Source organism: Microcaecilia unicolor, chromosome 2 (genome assembly GCF_901765095.1).
Source record: "Microcaecilia unicolor chromosome 2, aMicUni1.1, whole genome shotgun sequence".
Taxonomy (NCBI): Eukaryota; Metazoa; Chordata; class Amphibia; order Gymnophiona; family Siphonopidae; genus Microcaecilia; species Microcaecilia unicolor.
Genome location: NC_044032.1, coordinates 119,685,796 through 119,708,130, shown reverse-complemented (window position 1 = coordinate 119,708,130; position 22,335 = coordinate 119,685,796). Strand labels below are relative to the sequence as shown.

Genomic DNA, 22,335 nt, shown 5'->3' with positions numbered 1-22,335 from the left:
CCTGATCTGGAAGGTCTCTTTTTTTTTTTTTTGTGACGGTTACCACAGCTTGCAGAGCTAGTGAGCTCCAGACTGTATTAACTGATCCACCTTACTCTCAGTTTTTCATTAATAGAGTGCTTCTTTGCACCTATCTGAAGTTCTTTCCCAAGGTAGTGTCAGAATTCCATCTTAAACCAGTCAGTAGTCCTATTAGTCTTTTTCTGAAACCTCATGCATACAAAGACAATGGCACACTGCACACTTTGGACTTCAAGAGAGCCTTGGACCTCTATGTGGAGTGGAACTACTATGATCTCTTGAAAAGCAGGAGGGCTGTGAGAGGAAGAGGGGAACAGCACATCGCGTTCACACTAGTTATTTTTACAGCGGATGGCTTGGAAGGGGAGGCTGCAGACAAATTGGGCTGATGGCTAGGGAGAAGGAGAGGGCTAGGGAGAAGGAGGGGGGAAATTAACATTACGAAGAAACTGCAGCTGTTTCTTTGTGATGTTAATTTCACCCCTCCTTCTCCCTAGCCAACAGGTGGTTGGTGGCCCTACTGTTTGGGGAGGCTAAAGGGGGAGGGGTAAGGGGTGATGCCAGGGGTGGGGCTTACATCCATAATTGTCTGACAACACACAGGAAAAAAAAGTAAAATAGTCACAAGTAATACCTTTTATTAAATTTAGATACTAAATATGTATCTTATGTCAAAGAATAAAGTAGTTGTTCAAACTATCTGAGAGCTTGGTGGCTGAACAGTATAGTTGGAAGGAAAGTACATTTCTTTAGAACCAAAAATGCAATTTTGCTATTTCCCTGCACCAAGTAAAAAATGATTTTTTTTTCTTTCATGAAAGAATGAACATATGTCTGATACCGGGGATCAGGAGAAGGAGGGGGGATCTGGAATCGAGACTATTTTGCAGTTTACAAATCAGTATGTATCGAAAGCCTGATGAGCCAGACTCCCTATGGTTTCTTGTGAAAGTATATCTTAAAACTGCTTTGTGCCTGCTGTTTGAACGGGCTTCTACCTCGTGTTGTGAAAAAAACAGAGGTGGGTGAAAAACAAATGGAGGATTTGATTCAGTTAAAAAATCGTTAGAGCTGTGATTTTAAAAAGCACAGTATCCTTTTGAAAGAACAATACAGAAAGAAAACAGTGAGTCCGGGGTTTAAAAAATGCCTATTTTCTTTCCTGTGAGAAAAAAGTTAAGCTGTACACATTCCTCCACGGCTGTAGAGGGCAGTGTCAAGGGCGCTTGGCATCCCTTCTCATCACGTGACGCATCCATGATGGCAGCCAGTAGTAGAAACAGGAAGTAACGTAGTGTGTCCAGTGGTAGCTGCCATCTTAGGAAAAGGGCCCGTGACTGTGACATCACTTCCTGTGACATCATCAAAAGGGGTGGGTTATGCAAAAGGAGCAGTATTTGGGGGCAGGTCTATGCAAATAATGCAGAGCAAGTAGTGAGTTTGTGCAAAAGGAGTGGGGTTTAGGCGTGCCATCACTTCTGACTGGCTGAGAACCCAGAAGTGGGCATGTCACCTTCAAAATCATAGTTTCACAAAAGCCAGTGTCACTGCTCACAATGTAAGAGCCATGCTGGCTTCTGTAGCCCATTTCTACTCTTCCTCCATAGAAGAGTTATGCAGGGCAGCAAAGTGGTATTCTGTTCACTCCTTCACTGCTCAGTACTGTCTGGAGCAGCATTCTATGCGGGATGGCCAGTTTTTACAAGCAGTCTTGCAGAGAATCTTTTTGCTGCTACACCCCAGCCTTTTTTTTCCCACCAGGCTCACTAACTACATAGTTCCCAAAATTTATGTTGTGAGCCTGGTAGCTAGTGAGTTCCACATGTGAGAATATTATGCTTGCTTGTCCTCGGAGAAAGCTGAGTTACTTACCTGTAGCAGGTGTTCTTTGAGGACAGCAGGTGTGTATTCTCACATCCCTCCTGCCTCCCCTTGGAGTTGTCTTTATAGCTTTAGTACTTTACTGCTGGTCCTGCAATCAAGCGTTGTGCAGGAAGGCACCCATGCATATGTGGTGGGGACAGTGCCTCAAAGTTTTAAAGTGACAGTGCACTTGGCAGTGGCCACACCAGAACTATGGATGTCTTCACCCACATATGAGAATATATGCCTTTTGTCTTTGGAAAACACCTGCTTCAGGTAAGTAACTTAGCATTATTTCAGCACTTGTGTCCCATAAAATCTTATTGAGCTATTCAGTATTTCAAAAGAACTTACAAATCCTCAAGCAGAATCTTCATGAACGAGCTTTTTTAACGTGGCACCTTGGCATTTTAAAGAAAGATACTTCCTCTTTCTGATGTCATTACTCTAAGTAACCAAACAACTATACTTTTTTCATTACAGCAAATTGTCAATAAAAATAAAAACAGCCGATTTCTCTATTCAGTTCTCGTAGTTTCACTGATTTTATTGTAAATATCCAGTATTGTTCCCTCTGTTGTGATACTCTTCGTCGATCACCTCCCCTCACATTCAGCCAGAAGATGATAATTTTGATACATCAATTTATAGAACTAAATTTACATGGATTCTCTCCATGCCTTTAGATCCAGTTCTTCGGACCTTTAAGTCCTTGGTGTTGTGGGATATAAAACAGAAGACACAAAAAGGCATATTGAATTTCTCTAAGGAAGACTGTCAATACCTCCATGTATTAAAGCTTAATTCGGACATTGAGCTCTGAAGAGTAGATAAAGGTGACGCGATTGCAGGGTTGGACTGAGAGTACTCTAGGCCCCCAGGCACTGAGACTACTCTGGGCTCCCACGCCATGCTGCTGCCTCTGCCAGCAGTGCCCCCACCCCCGCCGTGCTGCCTCTCTCCCACCATGTTGCCGCTGTCGTCGTCCCCACCCTACCCTAGTGGTCTAGTGGCTGTGGCTTCTTTAAATAAATCCCCTCTTTCCTTCCCACGGTAGTCTCGCCTCATTCGAGACTACTGCGAGAGTCTCGGCAGCCATTTTGTAAACTCAGCGGTGCAACCAGGGAGAATAGTGGCAGTGGCCACTAGACCACCAGGGCCCCATGGGGGCTGTAGTGTGTGGTGGCGGGCAACTGGGCAGAGCCTCTGGGCCCTCGGCCATTGCCCGAATGGTCAGTCTGCCCCTACGCGATTGTAGTAATGGATTGCATTGATTTTGTGACTGAAGTGAAGCAACAGTTGTTCAATAAGAGTGATTATTTTGAATTGGAAAATGATCCCACAAGTGCCTTATAGAAAATTATTAAGGATGTTACTTAACAAGGATTGAATGTTTTCTTACAATACAGCTGCCTTGAAACTATAGGGATCACTGATACTGTTTTATCTTAGTTTGAGTTTTACTTAAGTGATATGGCATTTCAAGTTCACTGGCAGAAATAGCTTTCTGATGCTGTTTCTATCCTTTGCGGGGTTCTTCAAGGATCTCTTCTTGGTCCTGTTCTATTTAATGTCTTTCTTGTGCCACTTGCACTTCTGTAAACTGGGGGTCCCTTTCTATTTATGTGCTGATGATATACAATTGCTTTTCCCCCTGGAATCTCACTCCTTGCAAATTAATGATGAAAATTAGGTAAAATCGCTAACTGGTTTTGCACAAATAAGTTGAACTTAAACGTCTCTAAAACTTTCTCATTTTTTTTATTCCACTGGTTTGCCCATCTGTTCTCTCAGCATCTCCTTCTCTGTGCTGTCAGCCTGTTCCCTTAAAAGACAAGGTTAAGATCCTTGGAATACTGCTGGATAATCAGCTCACCTTCTCTCAAACAATTTCCAGTATTTTGCAAAACTCAATGTAAAGAAGGAGTTTTGCACAATACCGGAGATTTTTTGAGAGAAGGTGAGAGCCACAGATAAGGGCCACTTGATCACTTTTTGATGTATCATCCCTTTGCCCTCTAGTACGTGCATTAGTCGTTTCCCGTCTTGATATTGCAACTCTCTTTCATGGTCTTCCCCTCCTCCAATTACATCACCTTCAGTTAATTCAGAATACAGCAATCCAACTCATTCAAGGAGCAAAACAATATGACTGCATTATACCACTTCTGAAATCTGAACATTGTCTTCCCATCCACTATGTAATTTTGATTTTGACACAACAGATTTTCCATTCTGGATCCCACAATTTCTTTTCAGATCACTTCTCCCATATTCTCCAGCATGTACCCTGCACTCTACATAATAACATTTTTTAGTTGTCCCAACACATTTTCAAATATATTCCCCTTCGTGCTAGGACTATATGCTTTTCTGTTACCTCCCCCCACTCATTGAAACTCATTACTTCTGGAACTTCAGATTAAACCCTCATTTAACAATTTCAAGGTAGCCTTGAAAACGTACTACTTTAAGAAGTATGACATTTGAATCTCCTGGCTGATTAATCTTTGGTCTTTCTTTGGTTTATTGTCTCTGTTTGCGCTGCTGGGATGGCAGTTCACTAATTGTTGTGTATTCCTTTGCTACTTCCTCCCCTCCTTTTGTCTCTTAAGATTTAATATATACTGTACCTCTTTCCCGTCACGTATTTGCATTGGATTATTGTAACCTAGTTTCCCTTACATGGTTATTTCCTCTGATTTTCCTCCCCCTTTCCCAAACTATTTTAATTTTGCATACCTTTGTTTGATTTGCAGAGTTTTAAATAAAGATGAACCTTGAACCCTTGCCTCCTTTTTTCTGCCATCTTCGGAATTATTAAGAGCGGTTATTTTTCTTTTATGTTTACAACTTATCTTTAGATTGCAGATTGATATTCAGCCCACAACAGTCAGCATTTTATTTTCAAATGCCAGCTGTTGTAGATTTTTAATGATCAGATATTCAGCACTGGGTCATACCTGGCTGTCATCATTGAATATCCACATATAAGTGGGCTGCCGGCACTTATCTGACTACCAGTGATAATTCAGGGCTTTTTTACAAAGCCATGCTGCTGATTCTCGGTGCGGCAAATGAGAGGAAGCCCATTCAATTCCTATGGGCTTCCTCTCATTTTTTTTTTTTGAGTAGTAGATTTTATTAGAAATGTATTTCTTTGTCTTTTTGGATTGCTGTGCTTTTCTATCAATGATTGGAGTTCTTATTTGTTTGTTTGTATGAGAAGTATTTCTTTTTTAATGTAAACCATTCTGTTTTGCAATAGCAATAAGAAACGCTATATAAAATAAATAAATGATAAATGATAATCGCTAGCGCAGCTTTGTAAAAGAAGCCCTCAGAGTGGTACCTCTGTCCTAACTTTGGTGCTCTTTTACTAAGCTGTGGTTAAAAGGTGGCCTTAGCATGCCTTTACGTGGCCTTTTCCTGTGTGCTAAGGCCATTTTTACCGCAGCCATAAAAATGGCCTTTTTCATTTTTTGTGTTAATGACTATGTGTTAATGTGCGGATATTAAAAAATATATATATACTGCATATGCACTTACTGCCACCCATTGTGTATGCAGTAAGGGCTCATTTACTATCCATACACTAACCAGTTATTTTGCAGTAATGTAGCTGTGCTAACTGGGTAGCACAGGAACACCCACTCTCCGCCCCCATGACACGTGCCATCAAAAAAATAAATACATATATCTTGTAGCGCTTGCTGATTTGGCAATTACAGAATGCCTGAGCGCATCACGCAGTTCACCATTGTAAGCTGCATTAGGTGCGTGGTAGCGCTTAATGCAACTTAGTAAAAGGGCCTCTTTATCTCGATAGTTACTGCTGCTAACCAAGTATGGCCCTACTCTGCCCTTGGACCACCGTGGTACCATCTGGATAGCACTGGCATGGTTGATGGTAGTTTTTATTGGCATTATCCAGATTATACTGCTGATATCCGTGGCTGGCCCTGGTGAGTGGTACTTATCTAGGTAGGATTACTCATGCCCAGATAAGTGACATTGAACATTGACCTTTCATAGACCATTAAAATCTGCAGTAAGTGTCTTAAGATACTAGATTGAACAAGAAAAGCATCTTCAGTTTTAAAATCAGTATAACTGTAAATGTTTGACTAAGTGTAATTTGCTTTCTTGTAGCCTGATGTTATATCTGAACCCTATGTATTGAAGCATGGAGATGAAGTAAAGTTTGGGGAAACTGTTTTGTCCTTCCATGTCCACCCTGGCTGTGAAACCTGTAATGGCTGTGAACCAGGACAGATCAGAGCACATCTTCGTCTTGACGATAAGTCACCTACCTCTTCTGGTACAGTAATAATTTTTCGCTTTTTAACTTGCCTTTTTGAATAATACTGAAGGCAACATATATCATTTTTTAAAATTCAGATACAGTGTTCTGTTCTATGTTTTATGGTCTACAAGTTAAAATTGTTCTGAGCTTGAGATATGATAAACTAGTATGCTGATATTAATATACAGTACATGTTGTATACTGTGAAATTAATACATTTAGTTAATAAAGATCCTGTTATCCCTGATGTGGCTGGCTTAATAATGGTAACGTAGAGTGAGGCTGTGGCTTCTTAAGATAAATTAGGTAATTTTAGAATGTTTGCTTGGCTTTTACATATGTAAATAATAGAGTTTAGGTTTATAAACTGTGATTTTTAGAAAGCTGTTATTTACACTTGTAAGCCTTATGGGGTGTGTAGGTTGGAAGGGGAGGTGTTGCGGGAGTGTTCCTAGACATGGTTTGGATGGGAACAAAAAGTGTACATGTATCTTAGATTTTAAAATGGGAAAAGGCATATACAGTAAAATGTGGAAATTAGCATTTATTCAAGGCAGACGTAAATGTCCAGTAAGTGCTCATTTGGACTTGTAGTTCTCTTCAATCCTTGTGGGATTAGTTGTGCTTATCTCTCTGATGTGTAAAATCATGTCCAAATGTCTAAAAGTTAAGTTATTTTGCTTGACTCTTTAACAGTGGCCAAGCCATGGGCGGGCCTGAATGGGCCCAGGCTCAGCCACTTTCCCTCCAGGCCTGCCCAACCAACGTCCGCCCCGCCCCAGGTGTCAGCAGGTTGGGGGGGGGGGTGCTCCGCTGGCGCCGCAGTCCCCACCTGCCTACCAGCTCCGTCGACGGACGGAGAGATGACCCTCTTCTGCCACCCAGCACCCAGCCTTAAAAAAGAAAATCAAAGAAGCGCCCTGCGTCTGCTCTGCGCTGCTAAGGCAAGCAAATCGCCTCGTCGAGTCGGCCCTTCAATCACTGTGTTCCGCCCTCTGATGTAACTTCCTATTTCCGCGAGAGCGGGACACAGTGATTGAAGGGCCGACGCGACGAGGTGATTTGCTTGCCTTAGCAGAGCAGGCGCGAGGCGCTTCTTCGGTTTTCTTTTTAAGGCTGGGTGCCGGGGGCAGAAGAGGGTCATCTCTCCGTCAGTCGACGGAGCTGGTAGGCAGGTGGGGACTGGGTCGGGGAGGGGGCTCAGAATGGGAGAAGGGGTGGGGTGGGGAGAGGATGGCTCAGATAGTTGAAGGTTATGGGAACTGGGTCTGGTAGGGGAGGGAACGGACGGACTCAGATGGGAGAACTCCCATCAGATGGGGAACGGACGGACTCAGATGGGGTCTGGGTGGGGTGGGGCTCAGATGGGAGAAGGGGACGGGTCTGGGGTCTGAGAAGGGGGCAGGAGGGAGAATGGGGCCATGCCTGGGGCAGGTGGGAGAATGGCAAGGCATGTGGATGAAGGGAACTGGGGGCTGAAAAGGAGGGTAGGTGGGATAAGGGGGCTAGTACTGGAACTGGGGGCTGAAAAGGGGCAGGGGCTGATACTGTGCGGACTGGGGCTGAAAAGGGGACAGGGAGAAGTGGCTGGGGGCTGAAGCAACGGAATAGTGGGAGAAAAGGGCTGGGGCTGAAACTGGGGACTGGTGGGATAGTGGGGCTGAAAAGGAGTGGCAGGTGGGAGATGTGTGCTGAGGCTGGAACTAGGGGCAGGTGGGATAATGGGGCTGGAACTGGGGGCCGAAAAGAAGGGGCAGCGACAGGGAGGGCAGACCCTGGATAGATGGGAGAGGGAGGGCAAATAGTGGATTGAAGGGGCAGAAAGAAAGGGCATACAGTGGATGGAAGGGACGGCAGAGAGAGTAGACACTGGATGGCAGAGAGAGAGCGAAGACAGATGCTGGATGGAAGGAAGACGGTGAAAAGAAGATGAGTAAAGCAGAAACCAGAGACAACAAACTGTAAATAAAATATATATTTTTATTTTTTTGCTTTAGGATAAAGTAGTATTGTAGATGTATTAATACATTTTTATAAATAGAACATGTAAATAAGGTAATCTTTTTATTGGACTAATTTTAATACATTTGACTAATTTTCGGAGAACAAAACCCCCTTCCTCAGGTCAGGATAGGATACTGTAACAGCACTATACTGTATTGACCTGAGGACGGAGGTTTTGGCATCTGAAAGCTAAATGTATTAGTCCAATAAAATGGTATTATTTTATTTTCTATATTTGTTTATTTCTATTTGTTAATTTGTAAAGTGGTGATTGATATTTGTTAGTTTTTGGGTTTTTTTCAAATTTACATCTGCTGTCTTTATATTTTGCACAGTACTAGGGGACATTTTCGGTTTCTGTGGTGTTGCATTGTATGCAGAGTCTGGCATCTTGGGGGTTCAGTTTAATTTTTGTCTAAATAGAAAGTTTATGATTACTTATTCTATAGTGGATTAGGGTGTATCTGTGTTTCTGAAAAAGACATGGCTTTCAGTTGGCATTGTCTGTGCAGGATCGACGATCTGTACTATTCTGTCTGGTTTCATTTTACAATAGGTGAATTGATGTTCTAGTGCTCACTGTAGTGTTTAAGATCCTTTCCTTTTCCATGTGTGACTTGTAGAAATTACTACTTATGGTATGCTAGAATTGCTCTATAGGTCCTGAGTGTTTTGTATTCTCGGTTTGCCTAGTACTGGATTTTGGAGGGGGGTGTTAAAAAATGACCAGCCCCGGGTGCCAACTACCCTAGGTACGCCACTGCTTTGATCGCTGTTGCTGCCGTTTCTCCCGTGGCTGATGCCAAACTATGGGGGTGGGGGAAGGGCAGGGTTGATGCCAGGCTACAGTTCCAGGCTGGAGATTTTGGGACAGTCCTGCATTTCTGACCACCCCATTGTTATGGGACTTGCAGCACTGATTTCCATGGGCAGAATCAGGCACTGCAAATCCCACACTGATTTGGGTTATAAAAAGGCATATTTTCAAAACACTTAGCCTTCCAAAGTTCCATAGAAACCTATGGAACTTTGGAAGGCTAAGTGCTTTGAAAATATGCCTGAAAGTCTAAATCAAGACTGCACAAAAGCCTGGAACTGGGTAATTTGCCATCTCTGTGATTTCTAATTTTTTGTGTTTTATTCTGCAGTTGGTAAGGGGTGGTCTGTGTTCTGCATGTGACTGATGTAAAAGATTCTGTGTGCATGTAGTTCGTGTGGGGATCTATATGAGTCTGACTTCTCTGGCTTTTTAAATGGGAATGTCAGTTTCAGAATTTACCTGTTTTATGAATACAGCTTAATCGGGCATTTTTCATTTGTTACAAAGCAAAGTTTGAAGGATATGTGCCATTGACATGTTTGCCTTATAGCAGTCATATTTGGTCAAGTTTAAGATATGGGATAAAATCACTATATTTAAAAATGTTGGTGTTTCATGAACCAGGTATGTGGTTTGTGTTAATGCAGGAGAGCTGTTGCACAGACTGTTTACTTAGAAATCCATCATCAAGTGCACTCTAAGGCATTATTAAGGAGTATCCCAAGAAACACTACTCACACCTAGTGCCTACCCATATAAGTTCTGGGCCCACCCAAAATGTCAGGTCTGGCTACGCCACTGCTCTTTAATTGTCTCCTCTTGGACATCCACTTACACAAGTAAATATTGGCACTTACACATGCAAAACCCCGGGTGATGCTGCTTTTTTCTAGATAAATGATTTTGTAAAATGCCTGTTCCTGCTGGTGATGCTGCACAATACATGTGTACTTTTTTGTGTCCATTATATGCATTTTACAAAAGGATTCATATTCAGCAAACCTTTAGTAACATACCTGGGAAATTGTAAATGTCCCAACTTGGAGGTCCCATTTCCCACCTAGACGTTCTGTGCAAAAGTGGACTTAAAATGTCACAGTGAAGCTTGGGTTTCAGTTCTTAAATCAATGTTTGTGTGAAGGTCAGTCCTAGAGGGGTGAATTTTATATATGGCGCTGAAAAAAACGCTGTTCTATAAGCCGAGCTTAAAGTTAGGCATGGTTTATAGAATAGTGTTTACACCCAGGAATTGTGCTTAACTTTAGGAGCGACCAAACGCCGCGAAAACAAAGTATGATCTACCAAACTTCCGGAAATCACTAAAGACTATCTTGTTCAAAAAGGCATACCTTAACGATCCAACTTAAATGCCTGAATCCTGCAACACAAAGATACTAATACTCGAACTGGACATAACTTAACGCTTCCTTCTTTCTATTCCCTTATGTGTCTGTCACACATGCACTTTATTATACCATGATATAACTCTGTATTTGTCATACCGGAAAGGCAATCACCTCACGGTACTATGTAAGCCACATTGAGCCTGCAAATAGGTGGGGAAATGTGGGATACAAATGCAACAAATAAATAAAAATAGTGTAAAACCTGTTTCCCCATAGTTTTAAAACTTGACAGCCTACAGCATTAACAGATAGCGTCTAGAAAGCACAGCAGGGCCTCTTCATTCTCACCCATCCTCCCCTAGCAGAACTCATATATAGTCTTAATTTATAGTCAGTTATTCTAATTAGGATAACAAGAGAGAAGTCCTCTTACAGAGTTTTGATTACATTTCATTACTTTCTGAAAAGCGAACGCTAAATAAATCACACAATATACCATATAATCTAGAGGCTCTTTTATATTAATATAATATCCCTACTATCTTAACAAGTTTTAAATTATTAAACAACTGAATAATTGGCGAGGTGGCTTGCAAGCAGCATTATTCTCTTAATATGGGATTCAACAACCTGTGGGACTGAGATCTCGCAGATTCCTGAATCCTACGGGAAACCATGGTATGATAAAAGACAACCTTTTACCACTCCTTGATAATTAGCCCCCTAAATGTTTATGTGCTAATACTTGGTTGTGCTAGTATTCTATAATGGAAAGTAGGCTCTTACATTCTTCTGTAGAAAAGGTTCTTACCACGCACCCTCTAATGCCTGATTCTAGACACCCTTATAGAATTGCCTTTGTGGCCATTGTCTCTATATTATATGACTACATAATATTAACTTCCCATCTGAAAAACATACATAATATCACGTATGAACTCTTGAAAATCTATTTCTCCCTTACACCTATAAAAAAGTGCATAAGGACGTGCTTATATGTTTTCTTAGGATAATCACTGATGCCAAGATATTCAAAAATTGTCCAGACATTTAATCATAGCACATCTCCATTATTGTGCATCTGCATTTCAGTTGACAGCTTAAGGGACACTTTCACATGACTTAAATTTCAAAAGCTTAATTGGCGGGTGTCTTGAAACAGCCTCTGCGAAACATGGACCATGTCGAGACTCGTTTTTTCAACTGCACAAGCTAAGTGAAAGCTGATTATTTTCAATTATGTAAATTAGTTTTTTTGCACATAAAGGGTGGCACTTGGAGGCATCATTTCTTAATAATGGAGATGTGCTGTGATTAATGCCTGGACAATTTTTGAAGATCTTGGAATCAGTGATTGTCCTAAGAAAACATATGAGCACGTCCTTATATACTTTTTTGTAGGTATAAGGGAGAAATAGATTTTCAAGAATTCATATGTGATGTTATGTATGTTTTTCAGATGGGAAGTTAATATTATGTAGTTGTTTTGATCTTTCTCATCTACAGTTTCAAAAAAGTTTTTCCTTCCCGTTTGTTTGACGGTCTGTATTATATGAAACTATAATAAGATAGGCTTAAGACAGGCACCTTAAACAGTAGTTCTAGGTGGTGCCCTGTTATAAAATTACCTGCTTTACATCTTTTTTTCATTTTTACTAGCACTGCTTCTTTGGGGCATAGTAAATATAATGGGTTTTGTGATGTAAAGCTGTTCATGTATATTGGTATAATTTTTCACAATTGTTTTCTTTTAGTTGGTCCTGTACTAAGCAAAGAAGAAAAAGAGTTAGTAAGGAGAAAAGAACTAAAACAAATGCGTGTAAAGTATGGCTTACAGGTAAGTTTAGGGGAAGTGGGCTGTTACAACAATTTGTAAGTCTCAGGAGACAAAGCATTACTCTTTTTTTTAAACTCTGCCCAAATACTTAAAGCATTTATTATATTATCTCAGTTCAATACGGTTTGTACTTATCTATGTAAAATCAAAGTGATACATGTTCGTTTATGAAGTAGCATTTTATTCTAACCATCTAAAAACAATGTTGATTCCCTCGGTGCTGCAGAGCCATCAGCAGGCAGTGTAACTCCTTTGCCTTTCAATGCCTTTGATTCCAATGGGGCATCAGGCTTTGCAGCTTGAATCAAAGATGTTGAGCAGTTTTTCTTCAGAATTTGATGGTCCTAAGTGACATCATGTTGCAGATATTACAATTAGGTAAACCATGACCTTGCACCAGAGACCTTATGCAGTCCTTGTAATAGTTTATTGTATGTATCATCCTGTTCTATGTGGGGCACCTCTTTCATCTATAGACCTACTTCTGAGCCATTGTGATAAAACCTGAGTCAAAAATTTACAAAAACTTAGGCCTATTTGGAGTCACTTTTGTTCAGTGTTACCAAATGAACCAGGCTCCAAAGAGTGCTAGTAAAAATGAAAAAAAGGCCTAAAGCAGGTAATTTTATAACGGTGCCAACTAAAACTACTGTTTAAAGTGCCTGTCTTAAGCTTATTTTATTAAGAAAAGTAGGCACCTACGTTTCTTTATAAACGTAGCATATGAAAACATGCCTTGATTTAAGAAGCAATTGTAAATGCCTGCATATAGATGGTAACAAGAATGCAAATAAATTATAGTATTCTGTAAGTTACATGCTTATCAGTATACTCTGCCTACACTTCCCCCAAACTCCACCTATCTGCATGTCCACAGTAATAAATGTTGTATATACTTTCTAGATAATCAGTTGCATGCACATCAGTCTCAGATATACTCAAATATAGCATACTTTTATATCTCCATGGCCCCAATGTAAGTAAGTTTTCAAAAAAATGTGCACAACATAACAATTATCTATGTTTATATAATAATCCTATTTTCATTTAATATATTTCAATAAATTACTCACATGCTTTAATCACTATATCTTATATCCTATATAATAAAAACATAGGCGTAGTTTGACTGTTTTATTTGGGGGGGGCAAGGGATGGGGCGGAGCATATTAGCATATTCATTTGCATATATACATATGCAAATGAATATGCTAATATGGAGGAAGGAAGGGAAAAAGAGCTGGCTTTTTGGGGGAATAACCATAATGAATATGTATGAGATATCAAGCCAGCTCTTTCTCCCTTCCTTCCTTCCTCCTTACCCAGCACTCCCTCTTCATCTCCAGTAGTATTTCCCGACCCCCTTTCCCATACCATACCAGTGTTGACCTTAGAAATGCATAGGCTCTATATGTAGATCCTTCAAGAGGTAGTGTGTCATGATTTAGGCTCTACACCCTTTCTGATGTTTTGGTGCCACCTCAGTAAGGCCAACACACAATCTCTCCACTGCAAAACGCTATACACAAACTTGTACAAAAACACACTCATATTCTTACTAAACCATAACAGCACTAATTCCAAGGACAGACTCAGCATGCAGCAATACCAGAAAAATTGAACCTTACATGCAAAATATCACAGATACACATTTCCAAAAGCTGACATATTCCAATTAATAAATTCTGAATAAAATACTTTTTTCTACCTTTGTTGTCTCATCATTTAGTTTTTCTATTCGCTTTGGTCCCAGTGTCTTCTGTTTTATGCAGTGCCTTCTTTATGCAGTAGCCCTGTCTCTACCCTTCCTCGAGTTTCAGTATCTGCCCTCAACGTGTCCCTCACCCCAATCTTCATCCTGTTATTCCTGTGTTTTTTGTTAATTCTCCCCTCTTCCAGCACCCTCTCTTTCTATTTCCTCCTTTCTATACAGCACCCTCTCTCCCTATTTTCACTCCTCTGACCAGTATATTCTCTTTCTCTCACCCTCTTCTGTCCAGCATATCCTCCTTCCCTTACTTCAGTCCAGCATCCCTCCATGTCCCCTTCCCTTCCATGTCAGCTTCTCCATTATATCATTATTTCTCCTATGTCCAGCATATCCCCTCTTTGTCCCCATCCCCATACAATGTCTAGCACACCCCCCCATCATTTTCTTACCTCCCCATTTCCAGCATCTCCCCTGTCTTCTTACTCAGCCTATGTCCATCATCTTCCAATATCCCTTTTTCCCTCCCAGCATTGTCCCTGTATGCCCTTATCCCCTCTCTGTCCAGCATTGTCCCTTTGTGTCCATGTCTCTATGCTCCCTCAATGACCACAATCTCGCTTCTCTGTCTCCCTGACACTCTCTTTTCTCTTCCCTTCCTCCTACCATCCATTCTCCCTTCTTCCCTCCTACCAGCTAATCCACATCTAACAATCCCTTCTCCCCCCAATCCATCACCTCTTCCTCTCTGTTCATCATCCCCCCCCCAAAACATATCCAGCACAGCAGACCTGCACCTCTCTCCCTCCATCCTGTAGATCCTCCTCCTGCCACCATTCACCCCTACCCACATGGTTCCATCACCTCGCTCCTCCCAAAGGTGCAGCTGAACAGTACCTCCATTTTTCTCCTTTTCTCACCTCCCCATCCCGGTTCCAGCGTCTCTCCTTTTTCCTTCCTCCTCACTCACTTGCATTGATCGCTGCCGGTAGCGGCACTGCAGCCAGCCAGCAATAACAGCAGTCTGCCTCGGCCTTCCCTGCTACATGTCCCGCCTCCTCTGGTACAACTTCCTGTTCCGCATAGGCGGGACGTGTGGCAGGGAAGGCCGAGGCAGACTGTTGTAATCGCTGCAGCGCCGCTACCAACAGCCCCTGGTACCGAAGTTGAAGCGGCGAATGGGCGGCCGGCAGTAGTAAAGGCAGCAAGTAGCAGACAGGCTCGACTCCGCTTTCCTGCCCTCTCTGCGTCCCGCCTTCCTCTGATGTCATTTCCTTTCGGGCGGGACGCAGAGAGAGCAGGAAAGCGGAGTCGAGCCTGTCTGCTACTTGCTGCCTTTACTACTGCCGGCCGCCCGTTCGCCGCTGCGGGTCGTCGTCGTTTGGGGGGGCAAAGCCCCCCCTCGCCCACCCCCAGTCTACGCCCATGAATAAAAAGCACCTCCAACGTTCTGAAGCTGAGTCCGTGGCACTTAAACCTTGAGACATTCATGCTCTCCGTGTGATGAAATGATGTCGGCACTTCCTGGTACGTCACCAGCTACACTAACCAACCACAAGAAAGTAACACGATACATGGGAATCGCACTCGCTCTCGTAGCCCCGCCTCGGAGCCCTCCCGCCCTCGGAGCACAGCTAACGCGACATCAAGAGAAGGGACAAACCACAGGAATCACACTCGCTCTCATAGCCCTGCCCTCGGAGCCCAGCTGATCTGAACAGCCAGCTGGCTAAGCTCCTCGTGGCCTGTTCCGCCCTCCCGCTGTGTCCTGCCCCCTCCCCCTCCCCCTTCCCCCCCCCAGGATCGCCACCATTCCCCACCCCCCACGTCGCCACCGCTGAAAACAGGAGCCAGAGCTGGCATAGTTCAGAGGGACAGAGATTACACCTCTCTGTGGAAAGTGCATGCTTCTGAACAGCAGGGTTTTTAATGAAACACAGACGCAGACAGGCACTTTGCACTGCAATTCAGAACTATGCTTACAGCACAGAACAGTACTACAGGCTCCTATAAGAAGCAAACTCAACTCACACTGTCACACTGGATTCCAGCATTGTTTCTACCTTCAAACTGGATTTCAGAAAGAGAAGGAAAGATCCCAGAGTGGGGGAGACGAGATCAGAGGAAACCTTGAAAGAGCACAGCAGCTCAGAGAACAGTACAAGACGCAGAGCAGACGGCAAAAGGCTACGACATCGTACTACAAAGCAGCCATACAGAGAAATAGTCACAGAAGCAACAGAGAAGATAATAGAACCTTGGGACAGAAATAAATAAACACACAAATGCCTGAGAGAAGATATCAGAAAGGGAAACCACAGAGCAGAGGGCAGAAAAGATTCACCAGGCAGCAGTCTCACAGAGAGTCTGTGTAACGCACACATACTCTCACACTATCTGTCTCAACCACACTCTATCTCACACACACACTCGCAGAGTCACTCTCACACACACTCTGTCAAACATACACACTCAGAGGAAAACCTTGCTAGTGCCCGTTTCATTTGTGTCAGAAACGGGCCTGATTTACTAGTATATGCAACAGTTGGTTTGATCAGACAGTTCTGCAGAATCTGGAGTCTAGAACCCAACTCCACCCTCCTAGGCCCATTTATTTTACTTTACTTTATTTGGAATTTCTAGACCACTTATACCTTAATAGTTTCATTGTAGAGGAATTAACATGGGAATTTTTTAAAGAGAAATGTTTTTACATATTTTCTGAATTGCCTATACTTGTTTAAATAGTCTGTGCTTAAGTTCAAGTCCTTCTAGACTTTAGGTGCTTAGTATGCTGATAGTTGCTCGTAGATACTACTTCATTTTATACCTTTAGGGGAAGGTAGAGCAAAAGGTGAGCAGTTATTAGGCGTTCTCAACCTCATATTGGCGATAAATTCTGCATGCGAAGGCATGTAGCCTGGACAGTCTCCTATGAGGATTTTGAATAGTGTGTAGGCAGCACCTTCACAACAGGAATTTTTAGGAGTAGCCTAATGGTTAGTCTGAGAATCTTGGGAACTGGGTTTGATTCCCATTGCAGCTCCTTGTGTCTCTGGGCAAGTTGCTTCATTCATGTGCAGTCGGGCCTGCCAAAGGCTTCTAGAATAAATAGAATGCTGTGCATACCAAGGTTCCATGGATGATGTCACCCACGTGTGAGAACATGTGTCTTGCTGTCCTCGGAGAACACCCACTACAGTTGAGTAACTTGGCTTTATGCAGATGAGAATCCAAAATCTGTTTTTCAGGATCTCAGTATACCCCTGCAGCAAGTGTTCCTAAATTTTTCACATGAAAGACTGCATAGGGTATTTCAAATGATGAAGAGTGTGGTTTTCACCCCTCCCCCACCCACTCCTATTTTTCCCCATGAGACTGTCATTGGAGTGCTTTTATTTTTCACTTATGTATTCTGATATATGTCATCATTTGCTCATTTCTGATCTGAAGGAGGAGGGTTTACTTTCGAAAGCTAATAAAAAAAATGTATTGTTAGTCCAATAAAAAAAGATATCATTTTATTTTCTTTACTTTGTTTTGTCTTATTTCTATTTATTACCTCGGAAAAGGGTATACTAAGTAGGGGTGAGGGGAAGATGTCCTTTTCAATGATTTCAAATGTTGGGAGAGAAGAGAAGCAGTGGAAGTAGTTTCTAAGTGTGAGTCAGGTGAGGTAACCCTATTCCATGGTTCTTCTCCCTTCCCCAGCATTTGCCTCCTGGGGAAGTAGTGGAGGGGGGGGTGCTGTATGATATACCGGCACACTCTCTTGTAGGAGGAGGAGTCGCCTAGTGGTTAGTGCAGTGGACCTTGATCCTGGGAAACTGAGTTGGATTCCCACTGCAGCTCCTTGTGACTTTGGGCAAGTCACTTAACCCTCCATTTCCCCCAGGTACAAAATAAGTACCTGAATATATGTAAACCGCTTTGAATGTAGTTGCAAAACACCTCAGAAAGGCGGTATATCAAGTCCCATTTCCCCTTTCCCTCTTCACTCAGCTCTCCTCTTCACAGTATGCTGTTTTCTCACTCCTCTTTTTTACTGCTCCCTCATACTTCCTCTCCTCATTCCAATTTTTTTGCCCCCTCTTTTTCCCTTCTCTCTCACCCCTTCCCCTTCTTTTCCCTCACTCCACCCTCCAGGTATTCCATTATTGGATCTAGGGAGCACCGACATACATGCCCTAGTCTTGGAACCCTGGAGCAGGGTGCAGCCACACTCACATAACCAGGGGCCAAAAGCACTCTTACATAATGGAGCAGGGAGACAACTACACCTCCACCCCAGCCCTGCATTACCAAGAGGGGGAAGCATTTCTTCCTCTGGGGGAGATAGTGCCTAGTCTATGGTAAGTGTGAGCTATGACTGAGGTGCAATCATAGAGACCAAAAGCAGCTAGAGGGATTCATTTTTGGCAGGTTTAACAGTTTGGGGTATGCTGACAGTGACTATTCTTGGACCTTTCATGCTTTCACATTATTCCTTGTGCTGTTGCCACTTTTGTGGCAGAGGAGAAGATAATCTAAGTGTAAGGGAAAGGAAAGAGGATGGGATTTGATATACCACCTTTCTGTGGTTACAATCAAAGTGGTTTACATATTATGTAGAGGTACTTATTTTGTACCTGGAGCAATGGAAGGTTAAGTGACTTGCCCAGAGTCACAAGGAGATGTAGTGGGATTCAAACCCAGTTCCCCTGCTTCTCAGGCCACTGCACTAACCATTGGGCTGCTACTCCACATAGGAAAAATTCAGCAGGATAGAAAAGAAAGGACCGCTAAGACAGAGGCTGGGCTGCTCACGTTTTCTGACTAAGCTGAGGGAAGAGGGAAGGAGGAAGAAAAAGGGGTGGGATAGTACACATTGACCAAAAAAAGGGGGGGGGGGATAAAAACTAGGAGTGAGATAGGAAGAGTACTGAAGGCTAGACAAGCTTGAAACTCATTGCTGCATCTGGCTCACAGGCTTTTTTTGGGAGACCCCTGGTTTACAGCTACATTGTATAAAGGCAGGTGCTGTAGTACACTCTCCAGTCCAATACTAAACTTAATTCAGTAAGCACTTGGTACCCAATGGAATGATATTAACACTGGAATCTACCGCATTGTGTACACTTTGCTTGGCTCCAGTAACTACAGCAGGGCAGCCTACATAAATGGTGATACAAGAATCAAAGCTGTACAGATTGAAGCATTGTCTGAAAATATATTCCCTTCTAATTTGATTATGTTAATCACATTATCACTATTGGTCATTATATCTTACCTGTTTTATTTTGTGTTATGTAAATAATTCTACTGACCTATCTACCTAATTTCTTACACAGTGATATGTTAAATTAGACCATACCTCTTACTCTGTTTATGATTATACCTTTTGCAACATAGTGTAAGCCACTTTGAGCCTGCAAATAGGTGGGAAAATGTGGGGTACAAATGCAGCAAATAAATAAAATAGATATTTGGGATGAAGTACATATTTTACTTTGTGAACTTAGCATTGTTGTGCTGTAGCTTGGAATCAAAGAGGAGGAATAGCCTAGTGTCGTGTAACACCTCTGTGCTATCTCTAGCACCCACCTGGGGTTAACCCTGTGGCCACCTGGAGGGTCCTACCTAGCTGTGCCCAGGCCTGCCTGCACCTGTGTACATGCACCTACGCTGCCATACCCTCCACCTGCGTGCTGGGTCCCGCATGCCTCTGGGCAAGTCTCCCACTTGCAAGCTATTCCCTGGTGGTTTCTAAGGACACTGGGGCCACAGTACCAGGGGTCCCACAGTTCCTAGAAAACGCCCACAGACCGAGAACACAAACCACCAGGATTTTTAGTCAGTCCAGGACAACAGAACTAACAAACTATTAGGTTTATTATCATAAAAAATGTAGAATGGTGAAAAGGTATAAACAGCAAACAATAACAGGAATCAACATTAAAACTAACTGACTTTTTTTACTACCTAAGTAATACCTGGGGAGTTCAGGAAAAATAACTGTTCATAGGATTTGAAAAGGGTCTCAGTGCAGAGGTCTTCTCTCTGTACAGTCCCACTCTGAGACTGGAGAATTTCAGCATATTCTGGCTGGATCTTGCACTTCAGAGCTAATCAGTGCCCAGAGCATGAACACTAAGGGGTTTCTGGCCAGTGGCACTGCAGGTTATTCTTCCCCAGGGGTTTCCTCTTTCCCTCAGGGAAGGTAAGCTAAGAAGTATACAGATCTCTGCTACTGCTATAATGCAGAGATCAGACACCACCTGTTGGCCAAACAAGGGAAATACACTGAAAGAGAAAATGTCATAAAAATAGTAAGATAAATCACAAGCATGAAAATCCCCTATTATGCAACACCTCGTGATTAGAGCACTGGCCTGAGAGCTAGGAAAACCAGGGTTCAAATTCCACTCTGTTTCCTTGTAACTTTAGGCAAGTCATTTTGTACCTAAGGCATTCCATTGCCTCAGGTACAAAGCTTAGATTGTATGCCCTTTGGGGACAAGGAAATACTGTACATAGAAACATAGAAAACATTAAGGCAGATAACGACTATATGGACTATGCAGTACCCATCCATGCCATGTATTCTCCCTATCACTCGCTTAGAGATCTTATGTACTTGTAACAAGCTTTCTTGAATTCACCAGGAAACGTATTCTGCTTCCATGCCTTCTCTATGACAGAACCTATAATCAAAAAAAGGCATAAGTACATAAGTATTGCCATACTGGGACAGACCGAAGGTCCATCAAGCCCAGCATCCTGTTTCCAACAGTGGCCGATCCAGGTCATAAATACCTGGCAAGATCCCAAAACAGTACAATACATTTTATGCTGCTTATTCTAGAAATAAGCAGTGGATTTTCCCGAAGTCCATTTTAATAATGGTCTATGGACTTTTCCTTTAGGAAGTCATCTAGACATTTTTTAAACCCCGTTAAACTAACTGCTTTTACTACATTCTCTGGCAACGAATTCCAGAGTTTAATTACATGAGTGAAGAAATATTTTTTCTGATTCATTTTAAATTTACTACTTTGTAACTTCATTGCGTGCCCTCTAGTCCTAGTATTTTTGGAAAGAGTAAACAAGCGATTCACGTCTACCCATTCCCCTCCACTCATTATTTTATAGGCCTCTATCATATTTCCCCTCAGCTGACTTTTCTCCAAGCTGATGTGCCCTAGATGCTTTAGCCTTTCCTCATAAGGAAGTCGTCCCGTTCCCTTTATCATTTTTGTCACCCTTCTCTGTACCTTCTCTAATTCCGCTATATCTTTTTTGAGATGCAGTGACCAGAATTGGACACAATATTCAAGGTGCAGTCGCACAAAGGAGCGATACAAAAGTATTTTAACGTCTTCATTTTTGTTTTCCATTCCTTTCCTAATAATACCTAACATTCTATTTGCTTTCTTAGCCGCTGCTGCACATTGAGCAGATGGTTTCAACGTATCATCATCGATGATGCCTAGATCCCTTTCCTGGTTGGTGACTCCTAACGTGGAAACTTGCATTACATATCTATAATTCGGGTTCCTCTTTCCCATGAGCATCACTTTGTGCTTGCTCACATTAAACGTCATCTGCCGTTTAGATGCCCAGTCTCCCAGTCTCATAAGGTCCTCTTGTAATTTTTCACAATCCTCTCACGATTTAACAGCTTTGAATAACTTTGTGTCATCAGCAAATGTAATTACCTCACTAGTTACTCCCATCTCTAGGTCATTCATAAATATGTTAAAAAGCAGCGGTTCCAGCACAGATCCCTGGGGAAACCCACTATCTACCCTTTTCCATTGAGAATACTAACCATTTAACCCTACTCTCTGTTTTCTATCTTTTAACCATTTTTTAATCCACAATAGGACACTTCCTCCTATCCCATGACTCTTGAATTTCCTCTGGAGTCTTTCATGAGGTACTTTGTCAAACGCCTTTTGAAAATCCAGATACACACTATTGACTGGCTCACCTTTATCCACGTTTGTTCACCCCTTCAAAGAAATGTAATAGATTGGTGAGGCAAGATTTCCTTTCACTAAATCCATGTTGACATTCAGGCTCATTTTCGAAAGAGATGGACATCCATCTTTTGACATAAATCGGCACTTGGACGTCCATCTCTCAGAGACGTCCAAATTGGTATAATCTAAACCTGATTTTGGACGTCTCTATCAGAAGTCCGTCGCAAGGACGTCCAGATCACAAGGGGGCGTATCAGAGGCATGGTGGAGGCAGGAATTGGGCATTCCTAAGACTTGGACGTCTTTGAGCCATAATGGAAAAAAGCAAAGTCGTCCATGACTAAAATCAGACCAGTTTTTATTACGAATAAGGCACAAAAAGGTGCCCGAAATGACCAAATAACCACTGGAGGGAATTGGGAATGACCCCCCGTTACTCCTCCAGTGGTCACTAACCCCCTCCCAC

The 22,335-nt window shown here is 42.4% G+C and overlaps 1 protein-coding gene across 3 annotated transcripts in view; it reads left to right on the top strand.

The window, feature by feature from the left end:
- AGGF1 (angiogenic factor with G-patch and FHA domains 1) overlaps positions 1-22,335 on the top strand; it is a 126,289-nt gene that overhangs the window by 87,877 nt on the left and 16,077 nt on the right. For all 3 annotated transcript variants that reach the window (XM_030193254.1, XM_030193255.1, XM_030193253.1), the window contains 2 exons: positions 6,037-6,205; positions 12,115-12,197. In XM_030193254.1, coding sequence (XP_030049114.1) covers positions 6,037-6,205; positions 12,115-12,197 — 252 coding nt within the window. The remainder of the gene's footprint in view (positions 1-6,036; positions 6,206-12,114; positions 12,198-22,335) is intronic.